This window comes from Spodoptera frugiperda, chromosome 11 (assembly GCF_023101765.2).
Source record: "Spodoptera frugiperda isolate SF20-4 chromosome 11, AGI-APGP_CSIRO_Sfru_2.0, whole genome shotgun sequence".
Lineage (NCBI taxonomy): Eukaryota > Metazoa > Arthropoda > Insecta > Lepidoptera > Noctuidae > Spodoptera > Spodoptera frugiperda.
In genome coordinates, this window is record NC_064222.1 from 3,093,046 (window position 1) to 3,118,637 (window position 25,592).

General features: G+C 34.8%; 3 protein-coding genes across 3 annotated transcripts; 2 read left to right on the top strand and 1 right to left on the bottom strand.

Moving 5' to 3' along the window:
• Positions 1–293: 293 nt before the first annotated feature.
• On the top strand, positions 294–5,822 carry LOC118275142 (splicing factor ESS-2 homolog). The gene is made up of 8 exons (XM_035593010.2): positions 294–603; positions 1,225–1,378; positions 1,856–1,996; positions 3,607–3,800; positions 3,961–4,134; positions 4,611–4,804; positions 5,112–5,240; positions 5,488–5,822. Exons 1-8 carry the CDS (start codon positions 445–447, stop codon positions 5,801–5,803), a joined length of 1,461 nt encoding a protein of 486 aa, XP_035448903.1. The 5' UTR covers positions 294–444; the 3' UTR covers positions 5,804–5,822.
• Positions 5,823–6,536: 714 nt separating this feature from the next.
• On the bottom strand, positions 6,537–25,567 carry LOC118275197 (uncharacterized). Its single transcript, XM_035593066.2, has 6 exons — positions 25,385–25,567; positions 13,450–13,570; positions 10,877–11,083; positions 9,361–9,597; positions 8,716–9,002; positions 6,537–8,187 (listed from the first exon to the last, which is right to left on the bottom strand). The coding sequence occupies exons 1-6, from the start codon at positions 25,395–25,397 to the stop codon at positions 7,784–7,786; spliced, it is 1,269 nt and encodes a 422-aa protein (XP_035448959.2). The 5' UTR covers positions 25,398–25,567; the 3' UTR covers positions 6,537–7,783.
• LOC118275199 (uncharacterized) lies at positions 13,983–24,279 on the top strand. Its single transcript, XM_035593068.2, has 6 exons — positions 13,983–14,129; positions 14,266–14,300; positions 14,794–15,021; positions 17,455–17,632; positions 22,652–22,832; positions 23,917–24,279. The coding sequence occupies exons 1-6, from the start codon at positions 14,064–14,066 to the stop codon at positions 24,174–24,176; spliced, it is 948 nt and encodes a 315-aa protein (XP_035448961.2). The 5' UTR covers positions 13,983–14,063; the 3' UTR covers positions 24,177–24,279.
• Positions 25,568–25,592: the final 25 nt, after the last annotated feature.

Here is a 25,592-nt window from a genome sequence, read left to right on the forward strand (position 1 = left end):
TGGGTAGATACAACACGATACACCAAAAATAGAACTTGTGGAAGGTTTTTTTGATAAATGTGACTTGTGAGCGAAGTTGGTAGCAGTAACACAATAAATTCTTCGCAATGTTATTTGTTTGAATGCTTAATCATGGCTCTTCACCATGTTATGTATGGCTCTGAGCACATCGGAGAGCACCTTCCTCCTTTTTCTTTACCATGACAAACAAATGAAATCTCAAAAGCCAAGGCTCCATTCAATGACATTCAAAGGAAAAAAATATTACAACACTATGGTTCATGTAATGACAGTGACAGTAAAAGTAAAACTATTTGACAGCAAGTAGTGTCATTGTAATGTTTTGTTGTTTTCCACCTGCGAATTTGTAAAAATAATGTGATATTGTGTTCTATTTAAACGTTAATTTACTTTAAATTGTTACTAGGCATACAATCAGACATAATGTCAAAAGATAGCAACATATCTAGACCAGGGGCTGCGGCATTAGAAAATATGAAACTGTTGAAGCACGAGAGTTCTATTTTTAAGGTTCCAAAAGTACCAAAAAAGAAGGATATTGTAAAGAAAACGCAAGTTTTGGACGAAGATGTATACGTAGAGGTTAGTAAACTACACGAAAATAGCATAAAAACTTTAATACTAGTTAGTTAACGAACTCTTCGTTATTGAACTTCTTCATTATAATTATTGTCATTGACACAATTCACTCAGTGGTCACGACTGTTTAAAGGTCGCTTATTATACTTTAACTATGTGAGACACACTGACGATTTTAATATTACAACAATTACCAACTATTTTGGTAAAATGTTACCTAAAGTTAGAACTGATTTTACTAATAACTGATCACTATACTTAGAGTCATTTAATGGTTCATTAAGTCAGTCCTTAGCAATTGTTTTCGATACAAAATAGTTACTAATGAATAGTTAAAGTGATAATTAAATGTCTCTGAGTGCCGTACTTAGAGTGCTATTCGTTTAGCATTATTACTAAATTGACAACTGACAAGTAATTACACAATTGTACCAATATTAACTAACTTATAAATGTTTATCTGTAAACACTAAATCTACACATCACTGAATCCTAACAACATCAAATGTATTGAACAATGTGATTATTGAGAGGCTTTTAACACCATGCAATAACCAGCAAAAATAATTTAATCAGCTTGTAACTAAAATACAGGAACATCACCTAAGTTTCTTTATGTTTCAGGGTATCGCTAAAATTATACAGAGGGACTTTTTCCCTGATTTAGAAAAGCTAAAAGCACAGAATGAATTTTTAGAAGCAACAGAAAACAAAGATTATGCACGACTCAGAGAACTAACTAGAAAGTATAGTGGACAGAGGCCACCTACAGAACCTTGTGAGTATTCCATTTCTTATGTTACTAATAAAATTAAGTTGAAAATTCCTTGTCTAGATTTAATTTTAAGACCATGACTGCCATGAAATATCTGTTGAAGGCAAAACCTCCGTAATGGCCGGTCACTATTGCCCCCCATGGCGTTTATTGTGTTAAATATTGATGTGTAAAATGGTTTTTTATAACCTTTTTACAAATTAAATTCACCATTTATTATTATAGTTTATTTATCTATAGCTTTTTTTTTTAAATAACAAAGAACAAGCTAGTACTAAGAATTTCGAGAGTCAATAATATTTTGCTCCACTTGGGTATCAAATTGAAATTGTTTACTCTGCAGTACTACTTGCAATCACTCAACCAATGCAAATACAAAATCAATAACTCAAAGACACATAAAAGCTAAAAATAAAAATTATTTTTTTCTGCTATTTGCATATTTCTCCTCCTTATATTATTAATATTTTCCTTTCCCAGATAACTCCCCAGCTACATTTGATACTCCGCACTTGGACCGGCCGTTCTCACCGGCCGCACCAACAAGGGACCAGACAGACTCGGACACAGAATCTGTATCCAGTAACAAACCAAAAGATATTACAGACAATCATTCTTTAGGTATGAATATTAAATTGTTATTTTCTCATAACATAACAAAGGTCAAAATTGGCAAACCTATTGGCATTTGATTGACATTATCATCATCATCACCATCTATAATACATAATTTAAGCTGGGCCTATAAAGGATGTTTTGGAAAAAACTAATAATAGTTTGCCGCAACCAAAAACTGAACACAGTAATTATTCAACTAATGAGGCAGTTGGATTGAGTTATCAAAACTATTACTATTTTTAACCGACTTCAAAAAAAGGAGGAGGTTATCAATTCGACCGTATTTTTTTTTTTTTTAGATTTTCAGCTTTTGTTAAGATTATGAATTTATCATGTAAACATTTAGTAATCTCTAATCTACTTTGTTACTCAAATTAGTAGTTACGCAAGTATTACGCCACATTTCGTAATGTTTTGTAACAATGTACTCAAAAAGTACTAATCAGATTTTCATGGAGTTTTCACCAGTAGAAAGAACCCACAAAACATAAATGTGAAAGGTTGCCAAGTTCGATAATAGGAATGCTTCGCCTATAGTGAGATCTAAATAAGTAACAAGTTCCATACACAGACCTCAGTTTGATATAACAAGTTGGCAAGTTTTCATACACTTTGTTATAAACCTACTAAATTGCAATGTAGTCAGTATATAATTTCTATTAAAACTTGCCAAGTTATTCACTTAACTGAGGTCTGTGTAAACCTGGAACTTGGTACATTTAGATCTCCTTCTTTATAGGCGAAGCATTCCAATAATCGAATCTTGGCAACCAGATTTTCACATTTATGTTTTGGGTGGGATTTCATTTATTTTTGTACAGGTTTATTTTCTTTTTTTCTTATTTTACAAACTTTGACTAAATACAAACCTTCGTAACGAATTTTAGGTCGGTACGACCATTGGAAGTATAGATAATTTTTTTGTTTTATTGCTTAGGGGTCATGAATTTACACCTTCATTATTTTTAAAACCGACTCACACTTGGCCATTTTCAGATTTTTTCCTTTAGGGTCAGACCTAAAGACCTACCTCCATGCCAAATTTCAAATCAATACGACCATTGGAAGTGGTCTAGGACACACATTTTTGATGAGTGAGGTGGTGTTTAGCTTCAGTGAAATAGTCAGTCAGTGGTGTAAGTAAGAAATAGCGATTTTCTGACGTCAATATCTCAAGACCTACAATAGGTACATTAAGAAATTTTGTATTTCAGATAAGTAAGTAGATCTCGACAGATCTAGAAATTTCATATGCGTAGATAAAATAGATTTTGAGTTATAGGTGGGCGAACTTGGCCCGAAATGGTTCGTGTAATATAACCCACGGCCGGTGTGTCGGTTTTTTGCTCGAACTTGGCGGACACACTGCCGTGTGTCTATGATAATTTTCGAGAAAGGTTTAATAAAGTGTACCCATGTATCTAAGTTTTAATACTTTGAGCGATAGGTACTGCGATAGTCGTATCAGATTTTTTAAAATCAATTCTGCATACATTCAGTCTCTCCCAATCTTCTCTTTATAATAATAATGTTTTTTTATTCAGCCTAGATTTGTCTAGAACAGACGTACAATTGTAACAAATATATTCAATAATTGTACAATTTCCTTACAGACTCATATTTAGCATCTCACACGAGTGAAGATAACGCGAGCTACGATCGCGTCATCTCGCTGGAGAATAAGAAACGCGCCACGAAACTGGCGACACAGTTACAGGCAGAAGTGACGTCATCAGCGCTCGCAGACGCCGCGCTTGCGCTGCCATCTATTGAACAACAAGCAGATCAGACTGAGAGGCCACATGAGGTTTGTACCTTTCATAAGATTTTGTATTTTCCAAAATAAAAATTCCAAAAACCTTTTTTAAAGCTATAAAATCTGATGGGAAAGCTCAAAAACGTTCATTACGTTCTGTTACATCTGTCAATCACTATCACTTACTAATTTGATGTTATCTTTTTTATAGCTAGACACATGGCGTTACAAAGCCAAGAACTACATAATGTACGTTCCGGACGGGGCGGAGTCCCAGCGGCCGCCACCGAAGCCCGAACTGGTACACCAGAACACACGCCTGAAGGCCGAGCCCTTTGACCACGTGAAGAACAAAGAAGCCATCAGCGCTATTGCTAGGAGTCAGGTGAGATATTAACAATACGACAATACTTTAAGTTCCTGTTTCAAAAAGTGGGTTGTTAAACTTTGTTGTTTTTAAATTAAGGATTATAAGGAGGTCAGCACACACCGAGACGTGACGCGACGTTGTGTGCACGCTTTGAAAAAGAGCGACTCAAAAAGCTATTTTATTTTCTACACGAAAAGATACACATTTCAGCGGCACGGCACAGCCTGATGGCCTACAGAAAGTGACCTTGGCCTGAAATTTGAGCCTAAATTTATAAAATCTCAACCATATTTTGACGAATATAAATAATATTAAAAAAGAAGATTGCTTAAAACTGGCACATAAAACAAGTCTTAGCTTAGCTACGTACTGGCGCGCACTAAGTAACTCTAGGCAAAATCTAAATGAGTTTAGAACTCCACAAATTTAGACTTTAATCTGTATTAATATGTGGAAAAAAAAATTGCTAAGCAATCTATCCATGTTCCCAGGACGCGAGTGTGACAGGCAAGATAGGCGTGGACGGCGTGAGCATATCGACGGAGAAGTCGGGCGGGACGTACTCGCTGGTGGCCACCCCGTCGCCGCGGCCGGGGGAGGGACCTGACCAGTCGCCACTCATGACCTGGGGGGAGATTGAAGGCACACCATTCAGGCTCGACGGTGGAGACACGCCCTTACCAGCGTGAGTATTACAAGCTAATAGTTAATGTAAAATATGTTCTGTTTTGTTTCGTTAAAGTTCGTTTTTAATTGACAATGTGATTGGGGTTAGCTTGTAGAAGACATCCAACACCGATCATAAAACTTGAATGGCGTTCGGAAATTCTCAGTGAAAATTTTTTTTATACTTCGTAAGCTGTGTTTTTAGATGGCGTTTGGCCATCTCACCTAGTGTTTCTTAGTAATCGCTCTCGCATTTACTCATCCTACAGATTTTTTTTTTTTACTTTCACAAGTGTATTCATTATCATTAATTTTGTTGTCCTCAGTGTCGGTGCTGGCGCAGCATATCGCATGTTAGAAGGCGGAGTGCGCGAACGCATCGCGCTGCAACTGGCCGAGCAAGCCGCCAAGAGACGTCGACCCACCACGCCGCGTATCGCACCTCCTACGCCAAGGTAACTAATAAAATATAATAATTATATGTCATAAAGTACACATTGAGGACAACTACATTTAAAAAAGATTTAATTTTGATATATTGTAATTTTAAGAAAACATGTAGACGATTTGGTTCTGTACTGTTAGTCTATACTGTTGTTAAATTATAAATAAATAAATAAATAAACTACTAAAATATAAGTCCGATTTACACATAGCTTGACATTTTCACATTTTACTTATTTTTATTAATTTCCTTTTCAGTTTTCGATCGAACACAGAACGCCTCGCCAGCATGTCACCAGCGGCGCGGAAGTTGGCTGCGAAACATTTACTGTCTCCTCGATTAAAGTTAACTCCGAATGACATGGGTATACTGTCTCACGCTACCCCGAAACGAACCCCGACCCCACAAAGACCCCTAGTGGCTACACCCATTGGGAAGAAGACCCCGCGACCCTCTCGAGAAGGCAGTGTCAACAATAATATGACCACAGAGGATAATAACCTCACAGATAATCTATTACAGATCAATGTTGCCAAGCGCACGAGGCTAAAAGCTCAAGATTTTTTTAAATAAATTATTGTAAGGTTGACAATGTCTTTTATTGTCCTTTTTGCATTGACGGTGTTGCGTTTTGTGTACGAAAAACGAGGAGAATAAAAATATTTTTATAGTGCGCAGGAAGTCCTGGCATACATTTTGTGGTATACTGTAAGCCTTTGAAATTATGTAGAAGGGGTAGTCATTTGCACATTATGACACGTAATGCCACTGTGTAAACTTTTCAGGCAATTTATGCTAAGTCCCATGTACATAGGCGGTGAGCCTGTTGCCATATACTGTTGGTAAAACATTTACATCTCCGATTACTACTGAAAATTTTCGAAAAACCGAAAAAAAAACCCACAAATACTTCGCCCGACCTGGGAATCAAACCCGAGACCTCTTGCCCGGCAATATCACTTATCTATTACATACCGAGGCAGTACTTTGGAATAAATATCGTGTAAAGGTATTTTTTGTGGATTGCTAAGAACTGATACAGTGAAACTTTATGTATGAATATTCGTGTAATGATTATCCTTTTGATTAAGCATTAACTGTGGAAAGAAAACTGTTGAAGGCAAATCCTCCGCTAAGCGTCTGTTACCAGTGACAGACGTGGCGGTTAACGAGTTAATTGTAATTTTTTGTAAATAATATATTGTGAAAAAATACATCTGATTTAAAACAAATATTTTATCGTAAATTCGGTTCGTACCAAAAGGTGGACGGGTAATTAAGGTTTTATAAAATAAAAATACACAAATATACATGATATGTCATTTATTATCAGGCCCTGTTTTGTAATATTAGAAAATATCATTTTATCTATTACATAACGATTTTTTACTATTAGACAAATACTTATGATTTATATCTAAGATAAATTATTTATATTGTGCATTGCTAAGATATCACTAACAGTAACATTGCATTATTTGATGCACTACATTCGTGTAATATAATTTCAAAATATCAAACGATCAATATAACATAATACATAAAAATTGTGACAATATCACTTTTAATATTCCCTACAATGGTAGGCCAAGGTCCTTTTACTTGAGCTAGAGTGTATTTCTAAGTTATGATTTCGAAAAAAGTATTGAATTTGACTTGACTAGTAAAACTGAGCACTCAATCAGCCCTCACTCGACCTGGGTGTCAAGTCGTGTCCATGATTATGATCACTCCAATAAAATAATTGTCAATATAAATTGTATTTCACAATAAATCCTATATCAAATAAAGTTCGAATAAATACTATAAGTTCGTATAAATTATTTTAAAAATTGATATCGTTATGTATTTTATTATGTAAACGATTGTATTATCTACTATATTGATTATGATTAGGTACACAATTTCCTTTATTGTCATAAATTGTTTGAACGATTTTCAAACTACAATTTAATTTTAAATACATCATTTTCGTTCCAAATATGGAATTCGTTAATGTAGATAATAATTAATACTTTGAAATATTATACCTATAAACAAGATAATATGAATAATAAATGTATTTCATAAAACCAATCTCATAAATATAACAACTACTTAATTTTATTTAAATGCAAATATACAATACCTAGGTATATCATTTTATCTACTAGATCCGATAACAAATCATATTAAATATGTTTTGCTAAAACTAATACGTATGATGTAGGTAAGCCGTGATTTCGTTAAACGTTGTCATTACTTAATGGATAGGTATATGCATTACATAGAAATAGGCATGTAACGTAATGTAATGCAGAAAAATAAATGTTCTATATAATTGTTGTAATATATACAACCGTCTCAGCTAATTCCCATCACCGACATACCAGTCAATTTAATAAATAACTAAATAATACTAACACAAAGAATACAAACATATTCGTTTGCACACCGCGTCATGACGTCCTTCCAGATATCGTATACCACCGAAACGGCTCGTGTAACTTATCATTATAAGTATTTATCGATTTTATCACTTATTTGCTAAGTCAAAAAGTAGATAATCCTGTACTACCAAATTAAACTGAGAGCAGCACTGTACCACGTTTCTGGTTTACGATTCTTGAAATATTCTGCGTTCGTTACCGGCTTAGTCTCGTCTGTAGGGTCCTCTTCGAAAATGTTCACTAGAGATTTCTTAATACCGAACTTAAAGAAAGCCAAGTATGGGAAGTATCTCATTAGGAATACGCTGAACCAGAAATTGAGGTTGATGTAAAGTCTGCCTAAATATGAGGAGTATAAAGTCGAGTATTGGTTGAACATGAACATCTTGTATTTGGCCTTGAAAGTGAGGTGCTTGTAGTAAGGCGATGTCTCGATGGTGTTGAAGTCTTTGTAGTAGAGCAGGCGCGGCGGGATCTTCGGGAGACCGTCTACTGCCGGCTTGCTCATAAATTCCGTAGAATCCACCCCTGCGGAATAAAATAACAGCACTTATAATCTGCTATACCCATTACCCTATCTTGTTACTGGCAGAGATATAAGAATGGCAACGTCATTGTAAATGTAATTGGCGTACCACACGCTCAGCTTCATCACAGTTCTGGCTGCGCAAGCTTATCGCATGAAAATTCTGTACAGGGACAGCATTACCAAATGGAACAGTTAAGTTCGCGCAGGCTACATTCTTTTCAAAATTATCGGCGTGGAAACATTGAACGCTCAACTACGCACACAAGCAAGTCCGCGCCGGCAAAATTTCAAACAAGTCACAAAATGTGCAGGCCGCGCTTTGCGGTTATGCCAACCACACGCGCGATGTTCCATATACAATTCGGCTTTCGCAGGCAAAAGTGTGGTGAAGCTTGAGCGTGTAGTAGCCCCATTAGATAATAACAGAAAAAATATAATCTGTAAACTATGGAACAATTTAAACTTACTAGGCCAACATATTAGGACTACGACCAATCACATGTTCAACATAGGCAGCATAAACTTACCAGTGTCAAGAGATTTCCCTTTCAGTTTTTCCTTAAGTTTCTTCTGGAAATCCATCCTATCAGATTCGGTGTAGATGTAGCCGGGCACGTCGGCCAGTACCCGGCACCAGTACAGCACGGCGTCGGTCTCGATGGTCGGGTTGATGTTCCACAAGCCCTCCAACATGACGCGGGCTGTGTGCTCGAAGTATTCGGGAACATTCTCCAGACACGGCGTGTATACTCGTTCTTTGAGGAGTTGGCACACTTCTAGGGTTTCTTCGAATGTATCGCGGGCGATGTTGTACCTGAGGAGTTACATCATCCATAGTTAGGTACCTATTACATTGTTTACGATCTGCTGTTTGTCCTGGTAGATTAGCAGAAACACTATGTAATTTATCAGCTCACTAACATAATTATTATGCTAATATATGGAAGCTAGGCTGATAGAACTGTGTTCTGACAACCACTTGCCAAGTATAGAAGATTAAGGATTACTCGAGAAAAATGGGTCCACTGATAGAACCATGTTCCTGGTCCTGGAAATGGTCCTAGAATTCTCACCAATGGTTAATGATGCACTGTTTATGACTACAGTGGAAAATTTTCAAACTAAAATTATATAACTTTAACTAAGCTACTTCTTTTAGCTCCTGAACTGACCTGTCTTCAATGCCGATCATGTACCCAATGACCTTCCAGGTGTAGTTATAGGCCTCCCAGTCGTCTTCATGTAGCTGTCTGATGCCAAACTTGTCTGGCTTCAGCATGGAGAACCCGATGAAACCGAACTGGGTGAGCGCCAGGTCCCTTTGTGACACCACTCCTATACCTTTGATCTTTGAAGCAAGTCCAGCCCTTAAATGTCTACTCCTCACTGCGTATAGCGATTTCCATGATCTGTGAAATAAGTATTTTGAATTTAATGAAGGTGGTACAAATTAAGTACGTCTGAAGTCCTTTTACGACTTCAAAGATTGGGGCAAAGAAAATTCCAAAGGAAACAAAGGTCGCGTGGTCCGCTACTTCTTTATATTTTCTTTAGAATTCCCAACGATATAAAGTTAAGATAATTATGAAAATATTGATAGCAATTAGGGACGATAACGGATTCTCAGAATTTCAATTTAATATGACTGCACTACATAAATTGCTTGCACGGTTCGTGTGGTGGCTGGGCAACCTGCTGCGGGAAACTTATAGCGGGTTCTATTCCCACACGGATAAAATTTTTGTGTGATCTACAAATTGTTGTTTCGGGTCTGGGTGTCATGCGTATGTGAACTTGTATGTTTGTAAACGCACCTACGACACAGGAGAAAATAATAGTGTGGCAATGTTTAAAAAAAATACATTTTGCGAAGTCATCATTAAATATAATATTTACCTAGTTACTTAATTATACCTACACAGGGAAATACTACCAGTATTATCAAGTACGGAAGGTTTTAGCCACCAAAACATGTAACAATCCGCTTTACGTAAATGGACTCTTGCGTACGGTACTTATTTAATTATATCTACTGATAAAAGATTATGATATAATGTTAATTCTCAATGTCTACCAGATATGATAATAAGAAAAAGTCAAAGTCATTCTCTAGACATTCCATTGACATTTTTTAATCGTCACTCTTGATAGGGGTTCATGTTATCCAACCGCTTGACTAATTACACGTTTTTATCAACACGCAATTATTTAATCGTATCGATTAAAGTTTCTAACACACCGCTCGACTCGTCTATAAATGAAGTCCAAGTATATTTGATTTTTTTACAAAACATTTATATTAATGTAAGCGTCCACAGGCCCGCATCGTACGCATCGCACGCATCGTACGCATGACGTACGAGTACGCAGGTTTCGATATACCTAGTAGCATGTACCAAATGAATCTTTTGCTTAAAATTCAGCAAATACCACTACTTTTATGACCACAAAACGTTTGGATTGAACTACAGTTTAGCTATTCGAGAAAATGACAACTCAAAATTGTTTCACGTCATACATGAATAAGCGTCCCGGTGTGACTTGAAACTAGTAGAGCTGCTTTTTTAATTCATTAAACTAGTAGAGCTTCATTTTTTATTCATTAAACTAGTAGAGTTGCATTATTTTATTCATTTAGGTACTGTCTCACGACAATTATCACACAAAATGTAATAAACCAATACTCACATGCTTCCTGGCTTCAGTTCATTCTCGAACCAAGATATGGTGTGTAGCAGTGTGGAGAGGTACCGCCTGTACGCAGTGTACACAGAGTTGGACCGTCGCGTGCTGATCAGGATGCGCAGGATGGATGGTATCGCGAACACCGCAGCCAATCCCAACAACATCGATGATGAGAACGCGAAGCAGTTGTCCAGGTAGAATTTACGGCCTCTGTAGGGTTAATAATGGGAGTGAAAGGGACAAAATTCACGTAAAATGGAAGTTCCAATATTTATAATATGTACACATTTAAATATTTAGATTTTTCTTTTTTGCTATTATTCTCTTATGTCACTTAGACAAAACTCCTTCTGTTTAATGCATGCCGTGGCAGCCTTTAAATAAGGCTACACTACAAAATGTAAGAATTAACTTGTATCCTTAGTATGTATGGTGTATGCTTTGTTGGTTGTCCTTAAATAAATAAATAAATAAATAAGTTTGTGGATGAAGTGTTTGACTGCCCATAGAAAATTGTTGAAGGCAAATCCTCCGCTAACGTCGGTCACCGGTGACCACTACGGCGTTCAATGTGTTAAAGAAATATTATTAAGAAAAATAAATAAGTATTAAGGAAAATACCAAGGCTTTCTATTTTTTCAGTATTAAACATCAAGGTGATAGGTCGTTTCCAGAGCTGCGGACTGCCTAGCGGTTTACCGGGGCTCCGGTTCGAAAAGCAGGAACGGGGTGGTTTTTAGTCAGTAAGAGACTGACACTCCCTCTTGCCTCGCCCAAGGCGAGAGAAGTCATTCGATGGTCGTTTATACATTAAACGACCTATCATCTTGATGTTTACCTACCCAAATAAGGATAAAAATGATTTATACAAACAGCAATGACCAGATAAATCTGTCTTCTTTGTACTTGATTATGATTACTCCAAACTACAAATTATAAAATGATTTACGTTTGTTCGACCAAGGACGATTTCGCTCAATGTGGTACGTATAAAAATCTTGCATGTGGTTGGCATAAATCGCTTTAGCACTTAGGTATGTATGTGTGTATGTATGTAGTTAGTAGTCTGGGCGAGGGACATGAGTACCAACACCAGACTGAACAGATATTTTCCAATTAAGACCCATTGGCCCTCAATTGAATCCTCTGTGAATGGCAAAGAAAACAAAAGTTACTTGACCTACCGATGTATATTTGTTTTCTTTATATAACAATGTCGTCATATAGCAATTATTGCGTTAGTTCTCATGCATTTTACGTAGTCTACTGCAGTTGTAATCACAAGCAAATATGTGAAGTAAACATATTATGTCCACATTAAAATACTACTTATATTATAAATGCTTGTATGTTTGTTTGTTACTCCTTCATGTCAAAACGGACGGGCTAAAGGGATCGACATGAAATATGGAACAAGTGTAGATTAGGTATGGTCTGAAATAATATGTACATAGGCCCATCTCTCGGGGACGCAAAATTAAATATTTCAGAAATACATGCCTGCTAGGTGTTCTCTATTCCGTGACTGTGATACATATTTAGATGGCAGATAAACAGAACGACTGCTAGTAACATAAATCAATTCATATAATAACGCTCGGTTATAACCACGTTAAACTGGGTACTTAGTACCTAGTACTACAAACTATATTAACTACTACTATATACTTTTAATATCATAAAAAAATATAACTAGCTTGGTTTCTGATTATTCTTTATAGTTAAACCAAGTCAAAGGTAGAGTGTATACTTGTACAATCTTGGCAAGGAGAAGCTGATTCAATATATTGCGCAGGTAATCCTTTAGCAAATCGTGCAAGTAAGGTATGGTCACTCGTATTGCCAAGTATCCTACACTAGCTACTCCCGCGCGGTTTCACCCGCTCTGCTCGGCGCCTATTGATCGTAGCATGATGTTTTATATAGTCTATAGACTTCTTCGATAAATGCACTATTCAACACAATAAAAATTATTTAAATCGGACCAGTAGTTCCGGAGATTAGCGCGTTCAAACAAACTAACTCTTCACCTTTTTACATATAATAATAGTAAATAGTATAAAATATAATAATTATAAATATAATATAAGTAGTTAATAAGTAAAATAAAGTATAAAGTACAAGTATACATAAGATAATTTAATTTGCTTCGCAAAGGATGACGAACAAGAATTTCTTATAATAAGCATGACTTGTATAAATATCATTTTCCGGGAGGAAAAATAAAATTTACCATAATTTTGGAATGCGTAACGAGTTAAATCGGTAGGTACTTGATATTTGGTAGATTGTATGTTTGGAACAATTGAAGATCATAAGATCAAAAATATGGCCAAACTTTACTTAATATGATCGCAAAAGAGTATTTTTCACTACAAAAGTAACTTTTTTACAACAAACGAGTGAAAATCTATCTATTAATATTTCAAAGATGATCTTTGAATGGATTTAAATGGAGCCAGATTATCTTCTTTACATCTATGGGATACAAAAATCTACACATATGGAATGATTTTGAAAATTTTGTCAAGGATAACGCCAATTATAATAAAAAAAACATTGGAATATTTACTCACTTGTTAAATTTCTCTTCATCGAACCATTTTGGTAGTTCTAGTACCAGCTCTTCTGGCTTCACGTTGTCTGATGGCTGGTCCAACGCCTCCTGCGTGAGGAGAGCGTCCACGAACGCTTCCGCTGAAACAAAAATATTTCTTTAAAGAAAATGCCACCGGCTAATGTGAGTTTGCTTAACTTTTTACCAGAATACATATTAACCAGATATCGATTGCAGTAGGTCTACATTTTTACCACTTCTTCAATCTAAATCAAGTTCATATCTCGTTCATAAAACGTTTTAAGGGTATCTCAGGGAAGTATTTTGGGACCAATCCAAAAAAACTGTATAACTGTAACATATTCCTAAAATATAAGTAGGTATAGCAAATAGCATAGGTTTCAAAATTGTTTAATTAAGTATTAGCCATATTATGATTTGCTAGTTATCAATGATAATACCTACTTCCACCTGTACAACTTTTTTTCTAAAAACGCAATTCATAATGGTAACAATGGTTTTGAACAATCATGATTGGTGGGCACTTATCAGTAAATTTGTAAACACTGGCCGGAACAATGTGCATTTTGATGTCTACTCTTGCACCAAAGCCACACAGGGCAACGTTTCAACATGGAAATTATTTTCGTTCAGTTGTTTATATTTTTATTATCATCACGTCTAAGTAGCTCCGATTGGGTAAGAATAATATAACACATATATATTTTAAAATATAAAGTTAACCATAATTTTCCTTTAATTAAAGTCAGTGAAAGATAAAAATATGATATTGCCAATATCTGATTGTAATACTTTTGCTGATGTTATCCAACAGGTCTCAGAATGGATGGGTCCTATCCAAGAACAAATGTGAGTTATTTTCTTTTTTATAAAATCTAAAAATAATAATTTAAGGGTATTTAGGCTCTTAACTTCGAAGAAACCAGAAATTTAAGTGAGATTTTTTATGGTATAAATTGGTACGCGAGCACACGGATCACCGGATGGTAAGCAATCACCGCTGCCCATGGACACCCGAAACATCAGAGGCGTTACAAGTGCGTTGTCGGCCCTTTGGGGGTTAGGAATTTAAGGGTTCTCGGGAATTCGGAAGGGTTATAATTGGGAGTTCGGTCACAAACCTCAATTACACAACGAAACAAAACAAAAATAGCAGTAAGGATCACAAACAAACAATATCAGTAACATGCCATGAGTCTATGAAATGTACCCAATGACCACACAATAGGTTGTAGGATCAGGAAAACTACGGTTTCGTTTCCCGATCAACAGCGCTGTTAGAATATGCCGTAGCAATGTAAGAATAGAACAATTAGGATAATCTAAGCATTTTTTTTATAAGAGATGTGCATAGAAGATCTGATGGCGACAAGATGATTCAAATCGTTCCGGAACACTTTGACAAGAAGGAAGAGGACAAAGTGCCAACCCAGCTGTCTCCTATGACCCTGAAGATCAAGCTGGAGGAGACACTGCGGTCTGCCAAGGTGTTAGCAGAAACACTGAACACACAAATTGTGGACCTGATGAAACGAGAGAATTTGCTAAAGAACGCCATCACGAACGGCAGGTAACGTGGCATTCATATACAAACACTATTTTTTGTGAACGATTGAGTCAGTTTGCTAAAACTCCTGTATAGATGTGACAATTGGATAAACTATAGCTTTAATGTGAAAGGTAATTTCCTTTTTATACCTACCATTCACTAAAAAAAAACGCAAATCGCGTATTTATTGCTTTTTCCACAATACTATGTGTTGATAATTTAATAATCGGACTGGATAACTTTACTCATTTTTCGCAAATCAATCCACAATAAAAAAGTAAAACCACGCCCTTTTAATTCTTTAAGGAAACTAATAAAGACTGAATAATGTTATCATTTTATTACTAAACGTATATTTCAACATCGTATCTAGATCCTGTAGATTGTTCTAAAGATACCTAGTAACTTGGTTGGGTCATAAAAGGATTACTAAGTTGAGTAATATCATGAAAAATTGCTTTTAGTTAGGCGTCAATTAATTAATGTGTATGACGATATTATTAATATGATTTACGTCATTATACCACAAAGGTAAGTATTATTTTTAATCGTTATTTTTTGTCTACTACGTATAAATCATTAGAAATTAATAATTTCAGTTCGCACAAATACGCAACTTTATACTTTAGATAGTTTTGTGCGAGCATTAGAAAACAAATGCCAGAATATGAAGGATTTATTACGTGTTAATTACAATCTATTATAATTTTTGTGACGTATAAAATAAATGGGTACATTTCTCCCAATAACTCATGTTAAGGAAAATATAATATTTCACGGCCATTAATCAGGAAGCAAATAAACAATAGTTTCAATCTATTAATCTATCCTCTCTACTAGTATATAGAGCTAAAGTTTGTTTGTTTGAACGCGCTAATCCCCGGAACTACTGGACTGATTTAAATAAATATTTTTGTCAAAAAAAAATCGCGCAACAATAGGAGCTGAGCTGTGGGTGTGTACCATATCTACGCCTAAACTACTATTTAAATAATTATTTTTGTGTTCTATTTGAGATGAATTGAATGTGAATCTAATTTGTAAGAGCTAGGTAGATATTTTTTATATTAGAACTTTCCTGCTTATGCATATGAGCCCCTTGAAACCAGTCGAGTTTCTCGTCAAACATATACGTGAGGAAGTCAGTAAATGTAATACTTAAAGTGGTAGATAATTAAAATGCCGTTATTCATAGTATAGGTAGGTAGTCAATGTAAGTTTTATGACTTGATTATAAAATTAAGATTTATTATAGAGATTGCCTTGGTGGTTCTTAGGTCGTACTTCGCAAGTTCTGTTGCAGAGCACACATCTAGCTGTAGAATATGACGAATACACGATTTATGGATGGCAAAACGACTGTAATAACTTCACTATCGCTGTTACATTATTTAAATTCGGAAATAAATAAATGAGTCATGTATGTTAAAACAGATGACATACATGAAACTCATATTTATATTACGAACCATATGTAAAATCCGAGACAACATAAAAAATTACAACTGAATGAACTTTAAAAAAAATATGTTCTGCACAACATACTTATATATTTTTTTCGCTAGACTTTAGTTATTACCTTAAAGACACTCAGTATCAGTTTAAATCTTATAAATAATGTAGGGGTAGATACATTAAGAAATAACCATATACCTACATGTATTTAGTGAGTTTGGGTACCGATTTGTTTAATGCGTCATCAATCTTATAAACCTCTTTGATTAATTATATAAAGATATTATTTGCATAAACATATTGCAAATGTTAAAGCGGCTATTGTTCTTCATTTTGCATTTTCTCAATCCTTCAGTTAAGTACATGAACACCACACATGGGGCGGGTTGTGTAAATTAAGCTGTATTTATGTCCATTAAACAAAGAGAGGATTTACATAGTGAGGTACATTCACATTACCAAAAATAAACGAATAAACCAACCAATCATGAGCGCCTATCGCGCTCTTGTTTCTATTATTACTAAGGGACGTCGACGGGAGGGTCTTTGGACTGATCTAGGTTTTAATAAAAAATCACTACTGTCAAAATTCGATCTCGATCCAAAGATAAAGAACTTAAATTAAAAAAAATGTTTATTTAAAAAAAGAAGTACACAATACAATATCATGGCACTTATCTAGGGTCATGACCCTTATCTAAATATTAGGTACTTTAATTGACTAAAACTAACATTAACAAGATGATGCTACTATTCAGAACTTTGAAACTACAGAATGTTATTATATTTATATCTTCGTCGACCCCGAATATCTGTCTATACAAGTACCTAATAAACCAAGAAAAAAATGAGTTAGTTTATTATAAAAAAATAAAAATATTTATTTCGTTAGCATCATAAACGGGCATAAATAATAAATTATTACACACTTGAAATACAATGCAGAATAAAATTCTTTTTTTGAATAATATTTTTTTTATTTTTATTTCGTGTTGGCAGGCCAGGCGTATCGACGTTAACAGTATCTACGATGAGTCAGGTGCCTCGCTCCTACATCATTCGCAATGGTCGGTGGACGCTCTGCAATGGAATGATCCAGTTCCCCATCCCTAGCCAGGCTTCATCCACCAGCCTCTTCAATGGACTCTTCTCCGAACCCAGATGCATTGGACGAGAGGTACATATTACAGTATAGTCTACATAAGTATTTTTGATCAAGTATGCACAGGTCCTCATTTCGCCTGGAGAAGACGAAGGTGCCTGTCAGGATAATTCTGACTTAAACCACTCCAAAAGCTTGCCTTACAAAAGGGCAGATGTACAGTATATCTTATCTTACTAATTAAAGCTGAAGAGTTTGACCGTGTGTTTTAACACAAACAATAATCTCTGGAAGTACTGGTTTGATTTGAAAAAATATACACTCGGCGTCACAAAAATCGCACCTCTTGGAAAATTGTAAGTTTAAAACATGTCCCGCCAGTAGCGAATACATTACACCTTATTAATATTGGTATCAATTGAAAGTACGTTTAACGACCTTTAAATTAACAACAGTTAGAATTCCTAAACATAACAGATCTCATCAGCACGTAACGTTAAAAAAATGTTGTCAAAATATTCAGAATGGGATAACATTCCTCAAGAGACTGTTGTCACATTAATTCGTCCATGAGAGAAAGCATGGAAGCAGTCATCAGGGCTAGGGAGGGTAACACTAGGTTTTAAGTTGTTTTAAGGACTTATTTGCTGATAAAATAAAATGTAACTTCTTAATCATTTGCATTTGCTTGCTTTTATTTATTCCCTGGTAAACAAAAAACCAAATCCATTGATTTATTCTTAAACTTAAATGAATTGCCTTTCCAATGATACCTTACAGTCATATGTCTGCCATTGATTAATAGGGTTAAAATGACTATGAAGGGAACTTTTAAAGAGGTGCGATTTTTGTGACGCCGAGTGTATAATTAGGCTATAAAATATCACGCTACAACCCATAGTAGCCCAACAGAGCTGGTTAAAGCGCGCCAGAAAAGCTATATAGCAATATACATTGGAACATATGTACAAATACATATGTTCCATTCTTTATGGAGATATTTCTTTAACAAAGGAAGTTAATGAAAATACTTATCATAAAGTTAATTAAAGTTTACTACTAAATGTCGCAATCAAAACCTATTACATATTAATGTAAAAATAAGTCACAGAAATTCTAAAACATGCCACACAAAAAACAAACGAAGTCCTATAAAACACAGAATTCTAAGCTACGGATTCTTCTAGAATAGCCAAAACTTTAGAGAAATCGATGTCAACAATGACATGGCATAAGATTATGTAGGCACAATTATGACTTGTGCCTATATAATCTACGATTCACCATTACCAAGCATTGGACCTTATACTAAGCGTATATCATAATGATCAAAGTACATGTCTGCTAAAAAGCCAGTTTCAACGGCCTTGAATCTTGTAGATTTACATCACACAAAGTAAATACTCGTAACATAGGTAAAACACGTTTGTATATAATACTTATGTAATCTTGAACTTGATCTTGTAACTTGTGATGGTAATCTCTATTCATATTTGTATGTTCAAAAAGTATACATCTACGAGTACTAAGGAAATCAACGTTTTGAACTTCTGACCTGAACTATTATAGTACAAGAACCTATTATCAAGTGACAAGCAAATTGTTGCGTAATACCTAGTAATAAGATATATAATGATCTGTTATGTCGAATAACATACAATTCTCTATGTACTTTGGAAACAGATACCTATTTTTGTTTTGGGATTGTAACTAGTGGCTAATTAGAGTCTGAGAGAATACAAAAAGAGCTGTAAGTAACAGCTAATTAATTAATGACCACTCATGATATACCTTTTTTGAGGGGGGAAATCATCCAATGACTTCTCCCACCTTGGGTGAGGCGGGAGGGAGTTTCAGACTCTTACTGACTATAAACCACCCTGTTCCTTCTCCTTCTTTGAGCCGGAGCCCCTGTAACCTGTTACGTTGTCCGCAGCTCCGGATACTCATGATATGCCTAATATTGCCTAATCCATCAACCGGTGATTATGGTTGTTAGTATGGAAGAAATCAATAGAATCCCATCAAAAACATCCTGTAAAAAACCCAAGTCTCGCAGCTCAGTCTTTCTACCGTCAAAAGTTGTGAGATCCATGTAATACCAAGTCGGTTAATCTATTTAGTGTCTACTTGAAGGACCTTCTGTCTTAAGTTATTACATAAGTTATTATCATGCCAATATTAAAAATATTTAATGTTTTAAACAAATAGATCGACTTGGACATCGCTTGATTTGATTATTAGTATGTATCACACTACACAGCACGACGGGCCAGCGACCAACAGGAACGAGAGTTTCAATCGCGTGAGGCGCGAGAGACTAAAGAATCTAATATAATATTGTAATATTCATTTTGTTTTCATGCGATGTCCAAGTCGATCTATTTGTTTAAAACGTTAAATATTTTTAATATTGGCATGATAATAACTTATGTAATAACTTAAGACAGAAGGTCCTTCAAGTAGACACTAAATAGATTAACCGACTTGGTATTACATGGATCTCACAACTTTTGACGGTAGAAAGACTGAGCTGCGAGACTTGGGTTTTTTACAGGATGTTTTTGATGGGATCTCACTTATTTTTGTAGAGCCTTTCTTTTTGATACCATCTACTTCTAACGAATTTTGTTTAACCAACCACCAACTGCATAAATAACTTTGTAATCCCATATATTTATATGGGATTACAAAGTTATTGATGCAGTTGGTTTATGCTTGGAAAACTGGACCGAAATTACAAAATATTTAAGTTTTCCCATGATTAAGACACTAAACTCTATATGTATTCCAAATATGAAGCTTCTAAGTCTGCTAGAAGTGCCTTGGACTTTTGATGATCGGTGAGTCAGTGAGTGACAAAATTTAGAAACTTTAACAAGTTGTCATTCTTAAACTACTGGTTCAAATTGACTGAAATTTTAAATATTCCGTGTTTATACAATGCCGGATTAGTTACTGAAGATTCAGGTTTCTTGCTTTATCCACAACCGAATTATAGGGGGTCGAAAAAGGCCCGAATTGCTTCGAGAAAAGGATGGTACGGTCGTGCCGCTTTTTTTGCTCGACTTGGCAAGGCACTACCGTGCCCCCAGATTCTATCTTTACCAATACTTGATAGATGATGGAAAATTATAACAAATATTACACAAAAAAACTTAGCGAAGACTTTGTCTGCAAAAATATATCTTATGCGGCTTACCGACCCGACACACTTTTATTCTGAACATAAATATACTGCCAACTACGAAAAAGAAAACAGTATAATTTAATTTAATTAATTTATTTATTAATCAGATAACAGTGATCCATAATGGTTAAAATAAATAATTATAATGTATAAATAATTGAGATTCGACACGAAATTAAATTATTTTGTTCTTGAAGTGTCTATTATAAATAATTTATTATTTTAGTTTGTGTTCAAAGAAGTCATCTACAACATCTAGGAATGTAATGAATTAATGTAAATTATACTCCAAGCGACCGAAGACCGACTTAAAGTTCGTGGATCGAGTCTAGATCTGTATTAATTCGATTCTGAGGAATGACATCAAATTGCATGAGATTTATATTTCACTTATAATAATTATGACTTAATTATTCCACAAACATAAAGGCAACGATTGTTGAATATTAAAATGGTATAATACATTGACGGTACATTACCTAATTGCTTGTCATTGTGATTCAGATTAATAATGTTCTAATCAGAAAAACTAAAATAATAACTAATAATCTTTTTGTTAGATAATATCACTTAGAAAAACACTAGGATCTTTAATTCGCGATAGTAATTCCATGATAAGTGAAAATAACGATGATATTTAAGACTCTACAAAGGCTTTTGATAATGTTGATCATAAACATATAATTAACTGCTACAAATCTTTTACTTTGCAGCATAGGTATAATTCTCAAAGTAAAGAGGTAGCCAGGGACAGTCTGGGAGCATGTGGGGCCCTCGGATCGAACCAAATATGGGGCCCTCCTACGTAGCATTACATTAGAAGTCGTAAAACAGTGACCAACCTAATATTTTCGAGGAGTACCTCAAGGTTCTATTCTGGGAATTCTTTCACACAACTTGCATGCACTAATAAAAGGTTTTTTAAATGGGAGAGTACTACGGATACTAAAATCCGGTAGACGTATAAATAAACACGGCTATTTTTTAAATGACTTTGCCCTCTGTGTGTTGTGAAAGTCATCTTATTATTATCATCAGTTGGATTACTTGGTGCAGTACGAGCAATTGAGGTAGATTCAGGGAAGCTTATACTGTATCTTAGTTTATCATACATTACTTACTAACTCTATTTACGACTGGTAGTAAAATTATTATTGGGTTTTAAATCTATAAAATTCTCATTATTAGCTTAAGTGACTGGACTTTGCCTGGTGACTGGCTTCTAGTACACTAATAATGCATTATTTACGTGCTGCAAATATATTATTTCTACACATTCAGGATATTACAGGCATGCATAATATAGGTTAAGTTAGTGTTTTGATAGAAATATTTATGATAGACGACAAAAAGAGCAGCAACTTCCCCCATTGTAATGTGATTACCATGATTGAGCAATTAGCCTGTCTTTGTTACTTCATTGCTCTGTGTTAACTATAACACGATTATAATTATAAATGTAATCTTGTTTACATCTAGTGTATTTTCTATCTGCACGATAGAGATAGCGATCTAATAATATGATTGGCGCAAAGTGGTGAAAAGCCTTTTGCGCAAACATTTTTGAATATTTTTAGGACTACAAACTATTCCTGTAGGGACATCAAGTTTTAAAAAACAAAGCCGGGTTTATTGACGTATTGTGTGTCTTTTTTGTCCTATAAATAAATCATAAAAAATATTGATATTAAACCATCAAAGTCAATAAACATTTACGTTTACTAAGATCTATTCTCCTTTGTTGTATGTGCGTCTTTTATGGTAGAATAATCAACTCTTTTCAATATTTTCAAACTCAGGACATATCAATCCAAAAAAATCTTTCAAGAGTTAACGTTGACGAATGCATTACAATTACAATAATAATATAACCATGTGATACTAATATTCTATACAAATATCAGGTACCGACAGTGCAAGATCCGTGTGTGTTCAACTCCGTGATCAAATATGAAGTGGTGCCGGCAGTTCGAGCTCCTGAATACACTGAAGATGACTATCTTTGCCTGAAGCCAACTTTCAACGTCACTTTGGAACGCTACATGAGCGTGACGAGGCAGGTTATGAACGACACGTGCAAAGATGGTAAGTACCTACAATGTGTACACATTTGGCTGTAAGGGGCAATGTGTAAGGTTTTTTTTCTGATAATTGCCAAGTGAACAGCTTGCGTCTTAAACAGGTTTAGCAGTACTTTTACATGAAGCAAAGATGCTACATAAATACTGAGGCTTTTAGCAATTCTGGCAAACACAACTGGCAACAATAAGGTATATTTGTGTCTCAGGTAGGTAACACCCACACCTTGCCGCTATACCTATACCACATAACCAGTAATATGTATAATCCGTTCGATATGCATATCAGGCGATAAAATGGTGAGTTTTTGGTAAGAAAATAAAGAAAAAAGAGTAAAGATGTGCATTGGATTCTCTTAAATATACAAGATATTATGCCATTTTGTCTCAAAATTAGTATGGTTACTATGTGAGGGAGAGCCATGCTGCGGCACCAATGGGCCGGCTCGACCGGACTGATGGGGAATTCTTTTTTGTTGTGTTTTTGTAAGAATTTTAGCAATGAAAATTCACAAAGTCAAGACTGGTCGCTGCGAAATTTGGAAGTGAACTCAAACGCATCGCCCATCATTGGTCGAGGTCAAGATTATACCTACTCACTATCTTTTGAAAGTAGAACAGAATAGCCTAACTGTTTTATTACACTCCTAACATGCAATACATATCATCTTTTCCACTTCCTAACTGTAATTTACTAGCATTTATCTAATACATTTAATGGAGTTTTCCAACTCTACGCACATTTATGTCACTCATCAGTATTCCACTAGTTTTTATTAACGTTCGTTTTAGCAATTTTTTTGTGGCACCCGATTATATTGCCGAGGCTATACTAGGTGCTAACAAAAACAATATTATAGGTAAACTTGCTGTTACGACGATCGTCCATAATAAGTTTTTATGTTACAATCTAAATGCAAATTACCTCAGATATTTTGATGGTAGTTATTAGGCCTTATAAAATATAAAAGTGAGTACAAAATATCTCTCCTATACAAGTATCATCGGGTAGAGACTTCTCACATTACCTTACTAAGTCACCTGACTGAAAATGTAGGTATTATTTTTCAACTAGATTTTATTAATTACAGGTATCATCAGGAGCCTAGCAGATAACAGCCTGGAATGCGGTGTGAGAATATTGTCTGAGTACAGTTTCTATCCTCACAAAAGTTCAGCATCATCCTCTTTGCCACTTGAATACTGCGTAGAAAAAGATGGGTCATGCAAACTCATCGTGGCTTGGCACGTCTCTAACGCAACCATAGAGAACTTCGAGTTTTTAAAGAACGAACACAATTTCAAAAAGTATTTTATAAAAAGTGGCCCATATATTGAACACGTAATTTAAATGTTGTAGCTTATTTTAGAATTAAATATATGATTTATAATTTAATCGTGATCATTGCGATGGGAAATTAAGATGAATAAATTGTTTTTTAAGTAAAACTTAACATATCTAAGTTTATTTTCTAATCATTCAATAAAATAATACATATTACGAAATTAAATGTCTCTTGACTTTGAAACTTTGGCGTACAATCGGTAGGTACAATATACCTGTTATATTAAGAACAAGTTCGTCGTGTTTTTTATTTGTTTATTTATAACGGTACGCTATAACACGGTTGAAAAAGCGCGGCTGATAGAAATTATGTTTTTAAATTTAATTTTTCTTTAAGCTTTCTACTTACCTACTTATAATTGTCAAAAAGGATTATTTGTTAAGTTAACAAATAATTATTGGAAAAATCTTCTAAACTTTCTACTTAGATTTGCAAATAAATATTGTGATAAGCAAAATGTAGATAAGTAGGTGTACTAAGTAGGTAACACGCAAAACTTAGTGTTTACTAAACTTATTGTTGGTTCCTACTATGTTAGGTACCAGCAGAGGTAGTTGCCCTTTAATTTAAACCTAATATCTTCCACTCCGTTTATCGTAATCAGCAACTTAGCATACTTTGAATCGAAACAGTTTCAAATTCTGACCTATCTCATTTTTAGTTACGTTTGAACGTACCTAAGTATACTAGGTAGGTACTTGCTTCGTACCTGATGCGTCTTGTTTATAATTTTTACGCCAGGTTTTAGGTAGGTAGTTATTTATCGAAATAAATAAGTAGTGGGATTACGGAAATGTATCACAGCCCGCATAATGCGGTAATCACTACAAATAATATCAATTATTCATTTTAAATTAATTTAGGGGTATCTACTATGCTTCAGCATCATCATCATGTCAGCCACAAGAACTGCTGAGCGTAGGCCTCCCCCAATGCCTAATTATCTCACAATGTATTCAACGCAGTTTATGTTGACCTAAATAATGTAGCACAAATAGCATCTTATTCTTTTGGCGGTAGCCTACGAAATAACTGTTAAAAAAAACGAGATTAACCAAAAAGTATTTTAATAGAATCATGGAGAAATCTCAATAAACCTGCTTACACGCAGACGCTACCTACATATTAATAATAAATACATAACTGTGATTTTAGAAGACAGTAACACACTGTCTAGAATCAGTCCAATTGTAATAGAAGTACAATAACTTACCGCTTGAAGGCATGATTTCTACAAGTTGTCACTTAAATATATTTCTTCATAAACAACTTTTAATTTAAAACTAAATTATTCGAACTTGTTCACGCGACGTTATTTATTTATCGAATGCTACGTCCACTCCATATCAATTTCATAGACAGACTGAATTTGACTGCAGTGAAATGATTTCATTTGACACTGACAATGAAAAGAACTTATC